Source organism: Apostichopus japonicus, chromosome 16, assembly GCF_037975245.1.
Source record: "Apostichopus japonicus isolate 1M-3 chromosome 16, ASM3797524v1, whole genome shotgun sequence".
Taxonomy (NCBI): domain Eukaryota; kingdom Metazoa; phylum Echinodermata; class Holothuroidea; order Aspidochirotida; family Stichopodidae; genus Apostichopus; species Apostichopus japonicus.
The window spans coordinates 37,319,368-37,337,319 of record NC_092576.1 but is presented as its reverse complement, the minus strand read 5'-3'; the positions used below and the strand labels follow the sequence as shown (position 1 = coordinate 37,337,319).

Here is a 17,952-nt window from a genome sequence, read left to right as displayed (position 1 = left end):
TTTAGGCGATATTTTTTTACCACTTGCTCTTGAATGTTTTCTGTGTTTTTAAATGTTTACTGTGTATTCATTGTTTCAATTCCTGTAGAGCGCTCCGAGCAGCGTTGCTAATGAACGCGCTATATAAGTTCTATTTTATTATGATAAATATATAATAGTAATTATATAGTAATAGTAATATTATAATAATAGTATTCATTAAAATAGCATACATGACGAAGCCCCACTTTACTGTTCCTTACAATGATAACAAATATATATGAAGATTCCTGTACAGTGTGATGAGGCAAGATGGTTTTAACCTGTGTGGGCACTAAAAAGTACATGGAGAACTTGTTTTATGACCCAACTCTTGACGTCCGTTATGTAAAAACAACACCATGCCGTATATAGCCATGACAACCAGTCTTGTTCAAGATGCATAAATTAGTGCAATTATAAACGTTTGATATTAAATCGTACTTAACTGTCCATGGTAGCCATCGGGGAAAAGTTGTAATTGTTCTTTGTAGACATTACCGGAAAAACAGTCGGTTATTCACAATAGTTTACGGGGAAATAAAGGAGGCTCCTTATTTCTATCACCCTCGTTCACAGACCCCATTCCCACTCCATGAATAAACACGCAAACATTCATGATCAGGAAACTCAATCAACACAAAACAAAAGTGTAACCAACCTTCTTCCATTGGCCGGATTGGAGATCAAGATGACAGGCACGACACGACCAAAAAACTAGAATACGACATAACATGAAATAAACAGTAAAAGTGAATTTAATAACCTAACCAGAGCTTTGTGATGATGATGATGATGATGATGATGATGATGATGATGATGATGATGATGATGATGATGATGATGATGATGATGATGATGATGATGATGATGATGATGATGATGATGATGATGATGATGATGATGATGATGATGATGATGATGATGATGATGATGATGATGATGATGATGATGATGATGATGATGATGATGATGATGATGATGATGATGATGATGATGATGATGATGATGATGATGATGATGATGATGATGATGATGATGATGATGATGGTGGTGGTGGAATATCACTTTTTAATATTATTTCCATTCTACCATTTCACAAGCCCTGTTTAATAATTGCATTTATTATTACAATCACTAATGACGTCACAATACTCATCTCATAATTTCTAACAGACATGCATTCCAGTATGTTATTGATGAACATAAACACATCTATGTTAAATGTCTTATAAAAAATGTATGATCGTCACAACACAGAAAAGTAGTTTAATATAATTGTGGCATAACAAGTGTTTGTTACCTTACCCATTATGTACTGTTACCAGTATAAATTTTATGTTCACATACTCTAGTGTTAGCCATACCTTGTACACACATAGCCATACCTTTTACATTCTTTCTTTTTAATTCTTCTGGGATTTTCTCTGGTCTGATAGATGCAGGTAGTGTGCAGTTAGTAAACCTGTGATAATAAACATATAAAGTAAACTTGTGCTTCTCTTGAAATACTTCTAGGTAACCGAATAATAAACAGAAAAAAGCATAGTTATATTGTATTACCAATATGCAAATATATACAAATAAATGACACAGTTCTGTTGAATCTACGTTTATTGGATATCTTTGGTCTCAGAAAATGCAGAAGAGTAAGTTAATGCCTTTTAGTGAAAAATGTTATATTTTTAAAAAACATCTTCAACTTAATTAATTTCGCTTGAAATAATAGTGAAGTATTTGCATTCATGAATAATATTCATACTCCCACACCCTCAATAATATACTGTTTGTCCTATATGACAGAGAAATGTTCTGAACGTTTTGGTCAACGTTGTTAAATATACATGTTATTGCATCTTGCTATAAGAAAACATATTTACAAGAAAATATGGGACGATTAAAAGAGTGTTCATATATGCATTTGGTGTATAATTATTTTTTTCTTTTCGTCAAGTTAATTTCAAAGTGCAATCTTTATGTTTAATTCATTATTGACTGAAAATATCGTACATTGAATATAAGTAAACATAGGCTGTGGAAATAGGAAACTACTTCGAATATTTCAGTATTTTGTCCGAACCTAGAATTATAACGATATAGGATGACTATTATTGCTGGTATTTATTTGTATAGCTATATCAGATTCCTGTTAAGTTATATAATCTAACATTTTGTATTCAGATGACCTCAAAATTCCAATTCATCCGGCCTTCTCATAGCGTCCCTCAATGATGGCACCTTAGATATTCTTTGTCTTTTACCGTCTATCGGCTCGATTACAGGACTATACGGTTGCATAATTTATTAAATCTTTTGTAATTATCCCACACTTTCCTCTCCTCGTTTTTATTTCATCTTTTATCATTTTATCATACCAAAGTATCCTGAATTTCTTAGCCGGCAAAACATAGTTCAATAATCCTACAATGTCGTCCTCAGTAAGTTCTGATTGGTCTTCATTAACCAATAACTTCTCCAGTGATGAGAGCCTTGGTAAAGCAATACCAGACTTGAGGATGATGGTATTGTTCACAACCTTACTGAAGGACCACTCCAGCTTTAGATCAGGTATTGGTATCTGAAGAAAGATGATTAGTAGAATGAACTGTAGTTTACATGCATGAAATCATTTGACAGTAGATATTATTGAACATACTTATTTACAGGATATTAGCTTTTTATAGAAATTCAAAGTAATCCATAATCGATGCTCCGCCCACTCCCTCAAAATAGAAACAAATATAAACGGCCTTAAAACTGAAAAATAATAAATGAAACAAAAAGAAAAATTATATTTAACACACGATCGGATCAATAAACACTGCAATTAGGTACAAAAACCAAGCTTGGCTTAGAATGTACAAGAAAAAGTTCTGAAATTCCCCAAACAAATATAGGATAGCCTCGAGTATCACTTCATACAAGTGATTTTAAATCTTGATTTATTCATCTAGACCATGGTCCATCCACAATTCAATCGCCCCTCCCAACCCTCCACACGAACAGAACATTACACATGCCGAGTGGGTGATTTACATGATAATAAACCAGTTTACCAAACAACACGACTATTATCAGTGGCTTGTGGTAAGTAGCAAGTAAATGAAAGCATTTAGTTGGTCTACGAACCCAAAGTCATGTGTACCAGTCTTGACAGAAAACATGCTATGAAATACATTAAAACATTTTTATATTAAATAACGTATTCGTCAATTGAGACTAAGCCTATTTCTTTTCACGTTGTACTCTGCACACTCATCGCTCACCACATCAATATAAGCGCGGTTGTAATGCCATAAATCGACATAATGTAACCACAAGAACGTACTTTTCCTCCTGACATACACACGGAGTAAATCGACCGACACACGCTCGTATGAACAGCTCACAAGTTACGGCCATGTAAAATCAAGCAAGAGGCTAGTTTATGCTTTAATATGTTGTTTTATAACTTTGAAAACTTTCTATCCATACAATATTATCTCAACAATATTTGTTGTATACTGATTTGTTGCCATATCTACAGTATTAATGTGCTTATGCAAATTGTAGAGATATATGTTTCATGGATATGGACCGAAGGGTTATTATTTTTAATTGTTAACAAGATGTTAACATTGGTGGGGTTTGTTTTCATCGCATGTAATCTTGAAACACCAGAAAAGGAGGCACTGTGTTGACGCTGTGTTGACGGCTGCCAACTTTAAGTCGCTCTCGCATTTTCTCGGTGTTTACTCAGCTGCTTGATTGTTTCATCGCTGAGTTTAAGCACAGAGCTATTGTAGTTCATGAACTTTTATATTGTGCACTGTTTTTCGAGATTTTAGCCAGTATTTCGGCTAAATGGACGTTTAATGTTTCTATAATTTGTGTCTAAGATTGAGATGGCCGCCAGATCGGTGTTCTCTCGCTCCACACTACTGTCACTGCGGAACAATAACTTCAACTCAGATATAGGTATTCAAGCAGGGAAACGAATCGAATATTTTATAAGACCTCGTGGCTCTAAATCGGGATTAAAGCACAAAAGACATACCCCGTCTTTGAGTACTGCACCAAACCAGCCTATTCAAAGCATTCTCAGTGAAGTTCGACCTGTGAATCAATCGTCACGCACTGTCCGGCCTCGAGTGTTGACTCTTGTTGACTGCATTAAACCGATTGAAACTGTCATTGGGTATCACCCTCTTTGTTCGGATGTTAATTTGAATAGAAATCAGCTGAGCGTCATTCGTCAAATCCCACGTGAGGATGCTTTTGTGACCAAGTTAAAACTTCAATGTTCTCTGTGGAACGCGAGATCGATCCGAGAGAAAACCGGTGCCTTGATAGGCTCAATTTTAGAAAATGGAACGGATATTTTTCTGCTCACTGAAACATGGCTCAAAAACCAAAACGATCCGACGCTTGGAGACCTCCGCTTGAGTTTGTCTGGTTACGACGTTACCCACTTCCCGAGAGCTCAACGGAGAGGAGGCGGTGTCGCCTTTATTACACGTAAAAATCTAACATTGAAACGGCATCCTTCGACAAAGTTCAAGTCGTTCGAACACGGCATTGTTGACATTCGCACCTCTTCTGAGCTCCTACGCACTGTGTTAGTGTACCGGCCGCCACCTTCAGTCGGTAATAAATCCTCGTCGATTTCGCATTTTCTCCCGGACTTCTCTACATTAATGGAGAATATTCTCGACAGTCCTGGTCACCTTCTGATTACTGGTGATTTTAACTTTCACTGTGATGACCCAAACGACCCAGACCATCGGAAATTCGCTGATTTACTGTCACGATTGTGCTTACGCCAATTGGTCTCTGGAGCCACGCACAAAAGCGGTCATACATTAGACCTGATCATCACGCGCGAGTCGGATACAATCGTGTCTAATTGGATTGTGGGACCTAGGATGATGTCTGACCACCACTGCATTCATTTCGGCCTAAACGTTCGCCGTCCGCCCAACACCCGTGTGGATATTGAACGCCGCCGTCTCTCGGGAATTGACACTGAAGTTCTGGCGAAGAAACTGGAGGAAGCTTTCAACAAGTCCCAGCAAGGCGATGCCCCAGTCCCGCCTAATCCCGATCCCGACGCATTGGCATGTGCATACTTTGATGCTGCATCCGAGGCTTTGGATGAACTTGCCCCTATCCAGAAGAAGACAGTTATTGACAAACCACGTGCTCGATGGTGGACGGACGCACTCACTGGTGAGCGGAAGAATGTCCGCCGGCTGGAACAACGATGGCGAAAGTCTCAAATGTCAATCGACTTGCAGATTTACCGAACCGCTTCGGACGTGTATCATCGGAACATCGACACGGCCAAGACTGCCTTCCATCGCGGTAGGATTGAGACAGCGTCTTCCAAACAGCTTTTCAACGTCGTTGACGATTTGATTGGCGGCCAAAAAGCTGTAACCGCTGTAATGCCATCTAATATTCCAATGAGCAAAGTAGCTAACGCATTTTCCGAATTCTTCGACAGTCGAGTGCGCGAGTTCAGAAGTCATCTACCTGTTCCTGTAGCACCACATAAACCTGGCCATCCACCTCATCACCTAACAGAATTCACTCCAGTTACTGACGAGTTTGTGGAGAAACTAATCCGATCTTCAACATCAAAATCTTGCAGACTCGACCCCTTACCAACCACACTTGTGAAAAACTGCAAGGAGGTCACAGTGTCGATATTGACTAGGATCATCAACTCTTCTCTCATGAGTGGAATCTTCCCAAGAAGTCTCAAACTCGCAGTTATTCGCCCTCTGCTAAAGAAGGCAAATATGGATGAGAACGTGCTGAAGAACTATCGTCCAGTTGCAAACATTCCATACATAGCAAAACTCATAGAACAGGCTGTGAAGAAGCAAATCGACGCGCACCTCGCTCTACATGGACTTTTGCCGAAATTTCAGTCAGCATATAGGGTGAACCACAGTACCGAGACCGCACTAATACGTGTCCATAACGACATAATGCTGGCCCTAGATAAGAAACTGGACGTGTTATTGCTACTTTTGGACTTGAGTGCCGCTTTCGAAACCATTGATCACAATATCCTACTACATCGTCTTGAGTTCACCTTTGGTTTCACTGGTACCGTCTTGGACTGGTTCAGTTCGTACCTAAAAGACAGGAAGCAGTACGTTGCAGTTGCGTCCAACAAATCAGACGAGACCACACCCATTTGTGGCGTCCCGCAAGGAACAACGCTGGGACCAATACTCTTCATCCTCTACACGGCGCCACTCGAGGAGATCATCATTCGTCACGGATTGGAACCCATGTTATTTGCAGACGACACCCAGCTATACATCGCTTTCAAACGCAAGAGCGACGCTCAATCTAGAATCGAAGCATGTATCGATGAGATAAGAGTCTGGATGAGAGAGAATCTACTGGTACTAAACGACAGCAAGACTGAGGTTATTCATTTCACTTCTAAATTTAAAGCCTCTAATAAACTAGAATCGCTTCGTGTAGGATCTTCCGAAGTTTCATCGGTACCACTAGTTCGCAACTTAGGAGTATATTTCGATCAATCTGGCCTCATGGACGAGAACATCAATCAAATATGCAAATCGGCTTCATTCGGATTATGGAAGATTGGTCGAATTCGTCGCCTTTTAAACCGTACCCTCACAGAACGCTTAGTTCATGCTTTTATTACATCCCGTCTTGACTATTGTAATGCTCTTCTGAACGGTCTTTCTAAAACTGCACTTCATCCTCTACAGACTATCCAAAACGCAGCCGCTCGCATGATCACTCGTTCACGACGTCACGAACATATCACTCCTATCCTCTATGATCTACATTGGCTACCTATACACCAACGCATAACATTCAAAATTTTAATTACTGCATTTAAATGCATACACGGAATGGCACCGTCTTACCTGTCTGAGCTGATCACACCTCGGGTACCCAAACGCGCCCTTCGCTCTAAGCCGTTCACTCTCGTTCCGCGCAACACCAATAACAAGAAGCACTATGGCCCTACAGCATTCTCGGTCGCCGCACCTGATCTTTGGAACGAGCTGCCTCCCGGAATTCGGATGATCACGAACTTCACCTCCTTCAAGTCACACCTTAAAACGCATCTCTTTCAAGAGCACTACAAATGATGGTTTCTAGGATTTTTTAGATTTTATGTTGTTCTGTCGTGTTGGTTTTTAGGTTCTTACTTCAATTGGAATTTTCACTTTTTAGCATTCAAATTGTAGATTTTGTAATCATTCTGTTATATCGCTTTACGCTTCACCAGTGCTTTTAATAGTTTTTCGATCTCATATTCCTGTTTATATCTGTTTTATATTGTTCTGTCGTGTTGGTCTTTTAGGTTCTAATTTCAATTGGATTTTTCACTTTTTAGCATTCATATTGTAGTTTTTGTAGTCAATCTGTTTTATCGCTTTTCGCTGCACCAGTACTTTTAATAGTTTTTCGATCTCATAGTCCTGTTTATTTCTGTAGTTGGTATTTTGTATTTACTGTATTTACTGTTTTTACTTTTACTGTTTTATGGCATTGTATTTTCTAGATTGTTTGTAAAGCGCACAGATGCATCGCGCGTAGTGCGCTATATAAGATTTTATTTACATTACATTACATTACACCGTAGAATATGTGCCGAGTCTCTGTTTGAAAGCGAACATATCGCTCGCCAGTAATACATGGTGTCAGAAGTAATCAAACGACACAAGCCGTGGTAGACTACGTGTTGTTTTTCACCAATAAAAGAGGAAAACGAACCAGTTCGCACTAAGTACGAGACAGCATGGAGTATAAGATAAGATAAGATAAACTTTATTAAACCAACAAAGGGTAGCAGAATGCTCGTATAAAGCAGTATTACACAAATACGAATATACTAAGAAGTTACAAAAGGGCAAGAACAAATAAACTAAGCAGGACGTATACAAACAATGCACATTGGTATAGGAGCGTTTCAAATTGAAATTATGAAGTGTTATACATTGTGGTATAAAAAATAAGGGTTGCCTATTTGCACTAGCCTCATCCTATCACTTCGAGAGAACACCTTTAATAATGACATAATTTAATACCCTTTTGGGCTTCCGAATATGAATCACCATTTCTTTTGTCTTACTAATACTGAGTTCTAGACAATTTTGCCCACAATAATTAACAAAGTAATTTATATGTTCTAGATTGGCTGTATCATCATATTGTGTCATCAAACCCAATAAGGCATCTGCAGTTTAAAATAACTAGCATTTTCATGAGTTGCCCTTGCATCCGATGTATACAGAGAGTATAATAAGAATGATACTAAAACCGTACTTTGCTATAGGGTGTTCCGAAAGTTCGTTCTAGAGCCCATCTTCCCTTCAGCATCTCAGCCATGCCACAATAACCCCCTCAATTTCAAACCATCTGTGATACTCGGTACGAATTGCCTTCGGAACACACACTGTAACGAACTCACACTGTACGGACACACAACGCACACGTTGTGAATTGAATAGGTACACAAACCTCAACGCAATAACAATATGGCGCCTAAGGGAAACAACAGTGGCTTGGAAAAGGAGAGGGAACTTGCTAGGGAATGGCGGAAGAAAGGGAAAACAAATAAAGAAACTGACTCTACTACATCTATACATATATATGTAGCCTATATAAAACAATAACAATTACCGTATGCATGGTGTTTAGTGTAGGTTTAAACATCTTTTTAAAAAATAAAATTGGGAGACCTAGAGATAATTAAAAATCCACCCAAAAATTGCAAGGCGTACATTCATTTTTAATAATTTATTGACTAAAATATGGGGCTGAATAGTGTTAAAAGCAGATAAAAAAACATAACTGTAGCAGAATGACCCAAATTTGTATGTTTAAGATGTGAATACAGTTTTTCGTGGCTTAATAAAATAGCATCCTCAGTATTAATATATGCAAGTGTAGACCGCATTCCACAAGACTAAAGCCCGAACGGTATGAACGTATAGTAAGTAGGCAGCGTTTGAGGTGATTCACGATCAATAAACAAATAACTACACCCGGTAATAAGAACTCCCTGCAGGGAGAAAGGCGGACCACGCATTAAAGAGGGAGCACCAGTGTCCCTAAATACAATAAAATTGAAAGGAAATTGAGCTAAAGTGTGCATATACATAAAGCTGTGTCACACAGAGAGGCCTACCTTGTCTGAGTACAGACGACGGTAAAAAAATGCAAGTTGGTAAAAGATAAGTACAACTCTCACTTCCTTGGCAAAAGAAATGTTATTTTCGAACGGGCCCAATTAAGATATCACAAAGAGGACAAATTTGCAGATGACTTTATTACTGCCCTCTACAGCCTGATTGAAAATTGTAGTTACAGTTCCTTAAAATATGAAATGCTAAGAAACCGCATTGTCTTTTTTTTTTAAAACAGTAGCAGTCACTACTCCATATTAAGGATGATATAGGGGCGTCATCAAATATAAAAACAGTTCGAAACAGACCTCACACCGCAAAAGCACAAAGGGAATATATATATATATATATATATATATATATATATATATATATATATATATATATATATATATATATATATATATATATAACTATGGATCCTACCTTAGGTCGACAGTTACATTGACTTACACACTAAATTTAATTTAACCCTAACCCTTTTTTCTAACCCTAACCCTGAACCGACCCTAACCAAAACTTTTAAATGAACGTTTTAGAGGACGGAGAACATTATAAAGCTATTTGCGACGATAATAAAGTGTCTTAAAATGGTAGTGAAAACATTAGGTCGACACTGAAATGTCGACCTAAGGTACACTGTTGACCTAAGGTACACTTTTTATCATAAACAGTCGACCTAAGGTACATATTATGCGTATATATATATATATATATACCTATATATATGTACATATATATATATATACACACACATATATATATATTGTATATATATATATATATATATATATATATATATATATCCAAGGTCGGAACATGCGCAGTAATAGTTGTCGTACCAAAAACTCATGGGAAGGTGAACATTTGTGTAGATCGAGTCAAGCTGAATAAAGGCGTGTGTAGGAAAAAACACACATTGCCAGCCGTTGAACCTACACTGGCACAGCTGAATGGAACTAATATATTTTCAATACCGGATGCCAAAAGTGGATTCTGACATATTCCACTAACACCGAAATCAGTACCCTAAGGACGTTTTCCACACCGTTCGGGCGATATTCATTCAACAGGCTGAAATATCGTTTGACAATAATAAACAATGAACTACTTTTGCGTCAGTTAATGTCTATGCTGAAAGTGAGTGACATTTTCCCTAATCCATGTACTGTGACCACTCTCAACATGACCGCAGGACCAAAGTCATTATCACTACCAGGCTAATTCGGCTATCGGAATGCTGGACCATTACCGATATGTAACATTTATACGTATGGTTTAGTGTCGAACTAATAATTATTCTAAAAAAAAATATTCTTTAACACAAGTTATTTAAATAAGCCTTCAGCTATGTTTTAAGTCCAGTGATAAGGTCCGACATAATGTCGAAAAAAAATATATAAAAAAAAACCTGTTAAGCCTAGACCTAGGCCTAACCATTCACATTTCCGGTACACAATTCGCACTAGCAAAAATTAAACTTACCTTGAAAGTAATATTGTTTTATTAGACTGATTCCTAAAGCAGCTTTGATGAATAAATATGCGAAGACATGACATAAATGTGTATGTCAATATAAAAACTCGCAATCAAAGAACCGTTAGGCCTATGTTGTAATTGTTGATTCGCTTGGTATGATGCGGCAAGCTGAATGACTGAAATACCAACACCTGTTACATTATTGTAGTAGTGTTAATTTAAATATAACCAGGTGTTTCTAATAGGCAGTAAATAGTCTACTGAGCAATGAGTAGTAGCGTTTCCTGTCCGAATTCACGTTTTGAGTAAAATATTGACTAAAACAAGGTAGGTAACACGAAGGACTAACCAAATAAATTACACGCTAGAGATGGTTCTCTGAGTCATCTCACGAGGTATGGAATTTTAAGTTTAGATTCTTATACATTTAGTAAGTCAACAAGGGAAAAATCATGCTGGGGAGTACAAGCTATGCGTAACATAAGTGGTAGAAACAAAGTAAGATACAATATGAAAAACAAAGTTTATTCTACATTTAGTGCGACAGCAGGCAACACATTACTGAGTAGAAAGATGCAACCTTTCATAGGTATCTTAATATAGGCAAATGGATTATAAATGAGTTTATCGCGACGGGTTAAAATGTTATTCAGTCCTAAATTACTGCGTAGTGAAACAGCAAGCTGATTGCATCAGCATGCATGAACCGTACACTATACTGTTATATGTCAAAAAAGACAAAAACTGTATTTATTTTTAATTTTGGTCAATCTACATAACAAATTAAAAAACATGATTAAAATGTGTTTATACTTATAATAAATCACGTGCTTCGGTATTATTCATGACGGGAAATGGTTAGTTGGTCTTATTTACCAGAGTGGGGTTGTAGTAATATGTTTCACATGATTGGAACTGATGTACATAAGGAGGTTCGTCAAGTATTTAACAAGACAATAACATATCAAAAAATACTAAGGAATGAGTATCCTCGATAATACGTACGTCATGACTTGATGCTATCTGTAACAGCTGTACGGTAGACCTTTGTAGTAAGTTGTTGTCATCGTAACTGATAGCAACATCGTCAGCACAGAGCTCTGTAATAGTCTTCCGGATCTCCTCAATGTCTCCATTTTGTTCCAAGATGCAGAGGATTGCAAACTTATCACAATCTTTTCTCTTCTTCAAATATTCTATAATGTTACGAGCAGCTGTGCGGCTTAGTCCACATGCGAATCGAAAGACATACTGGAGGTCAAATGGATCCATCTTACCCAGAGTTTTTTCTAATTCGGCTGAACGCTTCACATTAGCAGCGATATCCGCGACCCTAAATGATGCAAACCACTCACAGAATAGTTTATGGTAGAAGCTTACTTCAATCTTGGTATTAATGCTATCACCACGAGTTTCTCCATCGGGAATATCAACGACCTTTTCCTCTACTAAAATACCAACACGGATATAGTGATCATAAAACGCTAGACCAACTCGTTTACAGAACGCATCTTTTCCCCACACAATCTGTTGATACTCACTATTGAGACCTTCAAATGCTATTTTATCAAGTTCACCATGTTTAGACTCGAACTCTACTTCATAGGTCATAACGTTACGTTCCGCTGCCTTGTTTCTGGTGTGACTGTGGAAACATTTCATCATGTAGATGAAAAACTCCGTAACAGACTTAAATTTCTGAAAGTCTCTTCTTTCATCAGTCATGTGAGCGAACGTAACGAAGAATAGAGGAACTTGGCAGAGATCGTCAAGAATTGGATTTCCTTTCAAACCTTGTTTAATTTTATCAATAGACTTTTCATTTTTGTCTCCAGCGATGGCTTTGCGAATGTACTGATCACGCGCAGTTTCATCAAAACCTTTTAACTTGACTAGTTTGGTTTCTGACTTGTCAAAGTGTTTTGGTAGAGACCTGGTCGTCAAGGTAACTTCAAATTTTCGAAACTTCTCTAATCTGACGATCTGATCTACGTCACTTCCTGTGGTTTGATCTCTTTCAGGATACTCGTCATAGCCATCCAGGAGAACTTTAACTCTATGGCAGCCTTCCAGAATAGCTCTAATGTCAGATTGTTTCACACGGGGCTCGTTAGGAAGTAGAAACAGTTTGATCGCCCTGTAAATGGACTTCACATTACCCAGCTGTCTCAGTCGTAGTAGAATTAACACATCTGCATCAGAGAAAGGGGATTCCTTAACACCGTTACACCAGTCATAGGCTAACTGAAGGGTAAGGGTTGATTTACCGTACCCTGGTTCACCCACTATAATTCGACGTACTGATTTAATACGCGGATCAGTGAAAATATGATTATATGACGCCAAACGTTTCCATGATCCTTCGGGCGAGAAGGGGGTTCGCTTCTCGATGAAACCCTCAATGCTGCCCTCAACAAATACTTTATCTACACAGTAGAGTCTATCTTTGATATAAGGGATCGGTTGAACTGCGTCAAATCGTTCCTTGTACGTAGACTTTAGCTCTGTGAGAAAGATTTCTTTTTTTTCTGAATAAAATGAAATTGAAAAGTAAACAATGAAATCAATAGTGACGTACGGTATTAACTTCGATCAATGCAACAATACTTCATATTAAAGTGGGATATGCTTTTCAGTTGAAAGACCATTAAAAACCGCCCCCACCCTCTTTGCCACGTATGTAATTATTAAAGAATATATACATTTCTTACGGAAATTAGGGAATTTGCAACACTTGAAAGACTTCAATAAAATATTAAGGAATTAAGACCACTGTTGCATACAAGTTTATGCTATTGATTTAGAATACGATTACATATCAGTAACGTCATTCGTTTTTAATTTGTCTTTGATAGTATGATTGCATCAGAGCGAGATTATACGGACCTTCCAAAGTCAGTGTTTGTTGGGTGGATGGCTCAGCTCTTACAGAAGTGGACTGGTTCGATCTGGTAGGCTGACGGGAAATATTTCTTGCCAGTCGTCTGATCCGATCCATATTTCCGTTTTTCTAGTCACCTCGGAGTTATTAAAAGATTCTCGCTCGCACGATGTGCTTGTTAGCATCTACATATAACAGCGGCGTTAACACGCCCCATAGCCTTCGCACACCTTGTGCAATGTGAACTGCCTGTTAACGATGACAAATATGTATGACAATCATATTAGAAGGGAAGCAAGTACACTTTAACTAAATCCTGAAACCTAGAATAGGGTCTACTCCTTGTACAGATATAAAGTACCTTATACATCAACCAACCGATATATGCATTGCATATGCATCGAAGAGGGGTCGCCACCTTTTGTAGAGTCACTGAAACATGAGAGAAGGTCGCAAGCAAATTTGGAAGCAGTGGAAATATTAGGAACATCAATTTCTTTCACCACTATGTAAAGTTTGTTCCTGCCATACACCCGTTCCCATGGCCACAGCATCCATCACTGTCGCCAATTAACGAAGAAGAAAATGAGGTCAACAAGCAAAAACACGTTTGTAAACCAGACCAGAGTTGTTGCATATACAAACGTTGCCCTCTTATATTACAACTATCAATTATTCGTGAAGTGTGTTTGCGATGAGATTGCAATATGTTTGAATCGTGTAGTATATAACGTTTCAGTGCTGACATAATACGAAGTATATCAATGAGCAATCTGCTGCCTCTTTATGTCTTCCCACATACCTAATCGTTTTTTATGGTACTGTGATATTCAACTTAATCAGGGTGAGATCGAAATATTCAATGAAAGAAATAAATCCTTGCATACGACTGGCTTGATATACACGCAATTTAACTGCAGGCATATATACATGGATTGCTGCAACACAAGCGCGGCTCGTTGATATGAATAAGTACACGCTTTATACCATCTCAGAGTAAATGGTTATATTTGGTGTATGACATTAACACCAATGTAAAGCACAGACAGGTGCTTTATCAGTAAAATAAACAACAAAGTCCAACAAAAAAGGAAAATAGCCATTGATTTAAATAAAACATATTACTCAAGATGGTAAAACAAACACTCATTTTATTAGATCAGTAGAATATATTAAACATCACAAGGTTCAACAGAAGCGAAACTACCAAGTGATGTCATCACCGTAATATGGTAACAGATCTGCTGATGTAATGATGTGGCAAGTGCGCATGTCTCCTACTAATACCTCGTGATCTTTCTTGCTGGAATATTCTGCCAACATTCTCGTTGCTTTATTGTTCATATTCATGGTTATGTTACGTCGAAAGTTAAGGACTATCTTGAGTTTAATATGTGATTATCTTCTGAGAAATTGTTATGCATATATAGTATAGTTTGTAAAATGATTTAAATCCAATAGGACAATCTCTAAATCTCCCTGTCCACCTCCCGAATGCACAGTAAGAATACAAACGTCGATGCCCTCTGGTTGGTCATATCCTTTGATGGGTGTATAAGATTTGAATTAATCATGTCATATACATGCTATAGACAGATGCTGCTGAGTTAATCCCAAGTAGGAATTTGTTCCCTGATTCTCTTGTAAAAAAAAAAATAAAAAAAAACATTTTAAACTTGGTATCAAACAGGTTATTATAATCATGTGCTTCATATAAAAACTGACTCAAGAGCCTATAGGAACGAAAACCAAACGACTTGTTACGTCAAAGGTGTATCGTAAGTCCCTTGGAAAGGCAATAGATTAGACAGACTATTTGTTGCTCAATTTTATTCGTGTAAATTAAGTGTTTGTTGTCTTAGCTGATTCGCTTTGAAAAAACGTTTCTGGTATAAAAGATTACGCCTGTGCACGAATATAAAACGATCTTAATAATCAACATTCAGTCCAATCACATCCATATTGGAACCGTGTGGTCATGAGGATTGTATGTACAATTTGTATCACCAGTCCCTCTCAAATGAAATAGATCTTAGCCAAAAACGACCGAGCTTGCAATGTTGTACTTGGTTAGCATATTGTTTGATCTCTAGAGTAAAGCAAGACATGTCACCAACACAGCTAGCATTGTTACAAACAGGTGACAAATGCCTATGGTGGTATTACGACCTTTTTTAATGGTGTCCGCATATAAAGCGGGAGGTCCAGGTTCGAATCCCGGTCGAGGCTTGACAATTTGCTGTTTTATACATGCAATCCTGACCGTTAGTCAAATGAAAGGTCATTATTTATCAGGCACATTGTATTCTGTAACCAGCGGTAATTTAATGTGTGTGATATTCTGTGATAAAACTTATCAGTAAAATCCCTAATAATTCATTTTTTTTTTATTTGTGTTAAACATTGATCATTTCAATCCCCTTATATCATCACAGCTTTCTGCTTTGTCATTACTGGTGTACTCACAAAATAGATGTTGTCAAGGTCGACATTAGGCTACCTGTATTTGTGAGATATGCAGCGTGGATATTTAGTAAACATTTAACTTTCCAACCCCCTTGCAAATTCCATCAATATGTCAGAAAAATATTTAAAATCTATTTAGAACATTACAAGATAAATTGTCGTAATTTCTATTAGTATTTACTATAGTTGAAATGTTAATATGGACAGTGGACTAGACAATACTCAAACAGTGTCACCAAGTTTTAGTAAACAGTTGAAGGGAAACGCCAACAAATAACGACGAACATTAAATGTGGTAATATGATGTACTTAAGTCGTTGTAAGGAACAAAAACTGAAAAGAATTGGACATAAGGACGAATTTGAATGTTTACAAATGTGGGTACAACCAAGACCATGTTATACAACTAAGACGCTAAGCAACTCACGCCCTTTAACTTTTGACCTGTATTTCACAATAGGCTGTCGTGAAAACTCAGAGCAGGTTTATTGTGACAGTTTTTACGTTCATTTTGTATTGCATCGCGCATGCACGCACTTTTAATTACCATATTATGTTCGTTCATATGTTACATGTTGTTATCTTACGGAGACTTTCTGATTTTGTCAGTCAATTACACACAGCAACATAATTGTCTATGTGTATACAAAGTTTCATGCATAATTGAAAATATTTCAAACGAAATTAGCACAACCGCAGAACGAAGAATACATGAACAAGAGGAATTGTTATTTAAAGACTGTAAATGAATCTTTCTCAGTGCGTAAGACCACTGAAAAGGAACATAGTTAAGCACACTTAAGTCCCTATAAAGTTAGGAACGATACTATGAACACGATAGACTTACGAACTCTCATGAATGATGAATAAGGACACTGCCCAAGAGACATGAATAGAAATTGCTATTGACACTGTTAGTATAAGAAATTACACAATGTATAAGCTTACACGTAGTAGTAGCTTTTATGTTTTCATATGAGTCTGATATCAAGAAACTTACCGATAGCGTGGAATTAATTCGTCTGTAAATGATGTTAATTACGTCCCAGAGGAGCAAGATAAAATAGCGTTCCTTAAAAAAATAAGACTTCACTATATAGCTGCATCTAATCGCTTAAGTCGAATAATCTGCAACTACTGATTGGCACTGGCTGGTGCAATAAAGATAGCTAATCTAGTGTTTATAATTGTAATCTATTTATATTTATTTTATTTAATCTCTTTGCGATAGTTGATGGAGATTCTGGCGCAATGTCCAATTATTTTAAAGTATCTTCTTGCGGTGACTTTGTTAATAAGCAACTTGTTGCCATACAATATGCTTTGAAATTCGATTAGTAAAGAATAACGTATTGTACGCTATCTTGATAGCCTGGTAATGTGTTAAAGATCAATCATATAACAAGGCTCAATATAAAATGGCATAGTAACTGAGTGTAACTGAGTTCCCGGATTCTGAAAGTCATTTACAAAACGTTTTCTAATATTACTGAATAAAGAATAACACACCAGAACAATCATGACTTCACCAACGGTTTCTTCCATTTGTGACTGATTAAAAGAAGGTGGGAATCAAACACTGGACCTCACAATGATAAAATCATATCTATAATTAGGGATCATGACCAATATAAACGTGTTGTTCAAAAATATGGAACGTCTAGTGACTGAGACTTTTTTTCATCATCTCAAAAATTAAACTAATAATCTTATTAAACAAGCCAAAAAGTCATACTATACTGGTAATTTTGAACAAAACAAGGGTAATAGCAAGCAGATGTGGAAGATCATTTAAATATATTCTTCCAACAAAAGATAAAGCTACTGTTAACAAGATTTTACTCAATGACAAAGAAGTTGAGACTCTTAGTGGGATGGCTAATGTTTTCATTGTTTTTTTTACAGACATTGGTAATGAATTTGCCCGGTTATTTGGGA

General features: G+C 37.2%; 1 protein-coding gene across 1 annotated transcript in view; it reads right to left on the bottom strand.

Annotated features, from left to right (window-relative positions):
- The window catches only part of LOC139983475 (uncharacterized), a 32,839-nt gene extending 15,687 nt beyond the window's left edge, over nt 1-17,152 (bottom strand). Inside the window, exons 1-6 of the mRNA XM_071997032.1 lie at nt 17,015-17,152; nt 13,554-13,797; nt 11,673-13,195; nt 2,394-2,596; nt 1,407-1,483; nt 680-735 (exon numbers count right to left, since the gene is read on the bottom strand). Of these exons, the coding sequence (XP_071853133.1) occupies nt 680-735; nt 1,407-1,483; nt 2,394-2,596; nt 11,673-13,195; nt 13,554-13,665 (1,971 nt within the window). The 5' untranslated portion in view covers nt 13,666-13,797; nt 17,015-17,152. The remainder of the gene's footprint in view (nt 1-679; nt 736-1,406; nt 1,484-2,393; nt 2,597-11,672; nt 13,196-13,553; nt 13,798-17,014) is intronic.
- Between the last annotated feature and the right edge of the window lie 800 nt (nt 17,153-17,952).